Source organism: Hydra vulgaris, chromosome 03 (genome assembly GCF_038396675.1).
Source record: "Hydra vulgaris chromosome 03, alternate assembly HydraT2T_AEP".
Classification (NCBI taxonomy): Eukaryota; Metazoa; Cnidaria; class Hydrozoa; order Anthoathecata; family Hydridae; genus Hydra; species Hydra vulgaris.
Window position 1 is genome coordinate 66,647,501 of NC_088922.1, and position 5,000 is coordinate 66,652,500.

At 28.5% G+C, this 5,000-nt stretch overlaps 1 protein-coding gene across 4 annotated transcripts in view; it reads left to right on the top strand.

Annotated features, from left to right (window-relative positions):
* LOC124808428 (protein SFI1 homolog) overlaps positions 1-5,000 on the top strand; it is an 81,773-nt gene that overhangs the window by 13,397 nt on the left and 63,376 nt on the right. For all 4 annotated transcript variants that reach the window (XM_065794033.1, XM_065794031.1, XM_065794032.1 and 1 more), the window contains 4 exons: positions 2,910-3,012; positions 3,576-3,732; positions 3,810-3,971; positions 4,988-5,000. The exon at positions 4,988-5,000 is cut by the window's right edge and continues 49 nt beyond it. In XM_065794033.1, the coding sequence (XP_065650105.1) occupies positions 2,910-3,012; positions 3,576-3,732; positions 3,810-3,971; positions 4,988-5,000 (435 nt within the window). The remainder of the gene's footprint in view (positions 1-2,909; positions 3,013-3,575; positions 3,733-3,809; positions 3,972-4,987) is intronic.

Sequence of the window (5,000 nt, forward strand, 5' to 3'; positions counted from 1 at the left end):
ATTAAAAGTTTATTGAAACTAAAAATACTTTAAAAAAACCCAATTACTTTTCACAACCGAATAATTTAGCATCAAGTTTTTTACAGTCGAATTTGTACAATCGATTTTTTTACATTCGAATTTGTAATTTTAAAACTTAATTACTTTTCACAGCCGATAAATTTAGCATCAAGTTTTTTTACAATCAAATTTTTTTGCAACTGTAATTTTAATGCATTTGTGATGCAGTTCAAAGATGGCATAATTTTTTCAAACTTGTTTTTGTGTTAAAGGTTAAAGTGTACATGATCCTTCAAAAAAAGGTTTTTATTATTTTCGAAAATAATATATTTTTTTTGTTGCAAAATTTCATGTAAACATCGTAAAATCCAACGAATGCATGTGAAAATATATCAAGCTTTGTTTAAATTTAAAATAACAAAATGGAATACAGAAAAATTGAAGGTGACAAACGGAAAACATTTGTGTATGTTGCAGGGGACTTTGGCTACATCAAAAATAAGGAAAACAATGAATTTGTGTATCTCAAGTGTAAGCACCGTCATCTTTGTGACTGAAGTGCAAAAATAGTATCGTTAACTAATTTACTTGAGACAATACATGGTCACACTTGTGGAACTAGGACCCAAAATTTTGATCACCTTCCAGCTCTTAAGAAAATGCGAGACATGGCTTCAATTACAAAGCGTGAAACACACCTTTGCGTGAAATCTACAACAATGTCATCCAGTCCTCAAATGAAGGTGTTAAGGCTGCACTTACTTTCAGAAAGTGTGAACAAATTCTACAGAGTGCACGAAGAAGTTGCTACAACACAAACCCTAAATCTCCAAATGAAGCAGTTCTAATCATGTTGCAGCCCAATCCATTTTCTAACATCTACAAAGGCCTTGTAGAGTTTGAGGATCAACTAGCTTTGTTCTTTTGTTCTTTAACACTGCTGACATATTTGTCAGGTAAATCATTTTTAAGCTATAATTAATTCAATATCAAAATGGGGGAACCTAACCTAAAATAATTGTTTATTAGTTTAGATTCCAGCTATTTTTAAATGTTAATAATTTCTCTTTTTCAGAAACCACTATCCTGTTTGTTAAAGCTACATTTCGTGTGGTTCCTGCCATCTTTCATGGTGGTCAGCTGTTCAATATATCATTGGAGTTAGGAACAATGATTGTGCCTGTTCTGCATGTCTTAATGACTGGACAAAAAGAAGGTCTCTACCTACGTGTTTTTAAAAAGCTTCACAAACTTTCTCCAACTTTAGTGCCACAGACTGTGATGGCTGACTATGAAACTGCCATTGGAAACTCTGCCAAAGCTGTTTTTCCAAACATAAGAGTAATCGGTTGCAGATTTCATTATGCTCAGGCAATTCTCAAAAAGATTAAAGCATTGGTCTGCAGGTGGAATGCACAAGGAATAATGACCCAATCATCAGAAAATGGTGTCGTAAGTTTATTTCCATGTGCTTGCTACCACCCAATTTAGTGAGGCCTGAAGTTGAAAAACTAAAAGCTGAAGCTAACCATCACAGTGACATTGCTGTTAAAGAAAAAATGAAAAAGTTTATTTAGTATTATGAAAGGTATTGGATGCTCCAAAAATCTCCTGAGATGTTTTCTGTTCATGGCCTGCGTCATCGTACTAACAACGTGTCTGAATCCTTACCCTCCAAGATGAATCGTTCAATGGCAGCACACCCTGGGTTTTTGTGTTTCTTGGACGAGCTTCAACAAAATGTAAGTCTTTATATAATAGCACTTTAGTGTTTTGATGCAGCAGTTAAGATCAGGGTTTCAGGGTTATCTTTAAAACTATCTTTAAAACTATCCTATCCTTAAAACTATCTTTAAAATATCAATTTTAAATAGTTGGTCTATCCAATGGAAGTTGAGATGCTCCAGATCCGAAATGGTTCCCAACCTAGAAGAGATCTGCGTCAAGATTGTCAAAGGCAGAATGAGCACCTTTGTGGGTACAAAGAAAAGCTTGCAAGTGGTGAATGGACTGCAACCAAATTTCTTGAAGCTGCATCATTCCTCTGCAATGATATGAAAATGCCAAGTGATCAGGAAGTTCAAGAATACATTGAACAGGTAGATAATTAATTACAATTTTTAACAATTAACAAAAAGTATTTACTGCATTGTATTCATGTTAGGGGCCACTACTAGTTAAACGTTTTATATTTACACCTCTTTTTTAGGAACAAACTGTTGATTAAGAATCTCAATCAAACGGACAAGCTGTTGTGGTGAAAAAGCCAATTGAAAATGTCTGCAAAGTTTGTGTCATCAACAATCTTTTAGTTGTTGTTTTGCCTATGCCAGCGATGTGCTGAAGCTATTCAAAGTAGTTCTATTAATCACTATCCAGTATGCAGTTCTATTAATCACTGTCCAGTATGACCAACATCAGATTTTATAAATGTGTTTATTTAATGTACTATTTAATATACTATTGCATACATTAAATTCTTTATTTAACTGATTTGATTCTAGAAGATTCGGTTCTAGATGGTGGTTCTATATTATTCAACTGAAACAAGTTTTAATAACTTAATTAAAAAAATTCGATTCAATAAAATTTGACTGTAAATGATTCTATCCTAACAAAGAAAGTTTAAATTCGATTCTAAATAGCTTCGATCAATAAAAAATTTGATCGTCTCATTCTATTCTATTTAAATTCGTTTCTGATATTGGACATGTAAATACTTCTTTTAATTTAAAATTTCCTAAAAAATTTTTGCTTTAAATTTAACTTTCTTCTGGAAGTTTTTACTTTTATAGTTTTATACTTTAGTTTTTGCCCGTTTGTTTGTATATTTTTCAAATTAAAAAAATAAAGTTAAAAAAATAAAAAGAAATTAGAATTTTGATAGTGTCTTAAACTTTTTTTGAAAGAAAATATTGGCATATTTGGTGGAATTATTATAGAAGCAAGTCTTTAATAAGTTGTAAAAAGTATATTGCTTTACATCGTTGGGCGGATCATATGTTAGTAAAGGTTTGTTAATTATATTTTAACAAAGGTTGCATTTTATGGTTAGACTTTTATTATTAACATTTACATTATCTCTTTTAATATCAGCATATGTTATAAGTTTTCTGCCATAAAGAGAAGAGTTTCAAAAATGAGCAGAAATATCTAAAAGTTATAAAACCATTGAAAAGTTTATTGAAATATTTGAAGTTGAAATGTTTAAACTGTTGAACTTGTAGAAAAATAAAACTATAAACAAGTGAAAGAAATAAAATGTTTGGATAAAATACAACATTTGATTTTTTATATTTGTATTTATTGAAAATAAATTTAATTTAGTAATTATTAACTATTTATTGAAGTAATTAGTAATTATTTATTGAAATTATTTTTATGGTTTCTATAAAATTATTTATATTATGATATAAACTAAAATATACAATGCAAACTTGTTTTTACATTGTTTATTATACTTTTAAGTTATTTTTTCTTTAATAAACTAATTTACATAAGCTTTTATATAAAAAATAATAATAATATAATTTACATAAACTATTTTATAAAAAAACAAAGAGAATTTTTTTTAGGCTTTCTTTCGCTGGAAAGATGTTTATTTTAAACACTGCCTCCTTATAAAAAAGCTTACACTTTTTAACATATACCAAGACAATAAGTTGATGTCCATTGTTTTCAAAAAATGGAATGGATATTTAGCTGTTCAATACGAAAAAAAAAGACTATATGGTTTGATCTCTTTTTTTGATTTTTGGGTGTCCTGTTTTTAATTGAATTTGAAGAATGCATTATAATTTTGTTTTCAGACTATGCCCAGGTGTTGTATACGCATAGATTGATGAAATCATCTCTTAAAAATTGGTACATGTTCTACAAATTTTTGCAAAATTTAAAAAAAAAGGAGTTGTTAATTCAAATCATCTGCAAAAAATTTATAACACGAAGATATTTTCTTCTATTAAAATCAAGTGAGTGAATTAATTTTACAACACAAAATTTTCTGTTAGACTATATGATATAATTTTACTGAACAAAAGTATTTTGTTCTGTTAAAGTCACTCACATGATAATAGTTTACAACGTAATTTTTTTTTCTGGTATGTGAATTAAATAAATGTTACAATGTTTTTTTTTTTTTGCAATTCTTCTCCCTAGACATAGAGGGCTACTACAATTGAGGAGGCTACTTTACAATGATAACAATCTCTTTCAATGCTTTAATTCCAAAACATGAACCTTGATGAACAAGGTTGCTTCACAGAGAAAAAAGTTAAGCACACTACCACTACACTACTTCTGCAATCTTATGTTAAAGGGATCCTAAACATCTGAGGCATGATGTGTTCATATTAAAGAGAATGATAAAAAAAAATGTCTGGGCTAAATTTTTTTGATTAAAACAAAAGAATAAATGCATACAAAAAAAAACTAACTTTTTTGTTTTAGTCTAAGCTCACCTTCTCCGTTTTGTTGTTGGCTAAACAGTCTTCTTAATATACGTCGCAATCTACTGACTTATTAATGATTTATTCGAGCACGTTTTATTCCTAAGAGTTTTAGTACATGGTATAATTGATTTTTTTTGTTTGTTTAAAAGATTGATTATGTAAACAAGCAAAAAATCAATGACATTGTGTACTGAAACTTTGACTAAAACAAAAAAATTAGTTTTTCTTGGTATGCATTTATGTTTTTGTTTTAATCAAAAAAATTTAGCTCAAACGTTTATTTCTTAATCATTATCATTCTCTTTAATATGAAAACAACAAGTCTCGAATGTTTGGGATTCCTTTAAAATCATCTGAGTGAATTTCAAAAGTTTTTTTTCTTTTAAAATCATGCATATGAAATTTTTGTAATAGCATATACATAGAGTTAACATATATATTTTATTACACTAAAACCTATAAAATGGCACATCAGAATATATGATAATATAATTATATATATAAAAATCTTTTTTTATTTAATTGCTATAATTTAGATGTTTTTTTAAA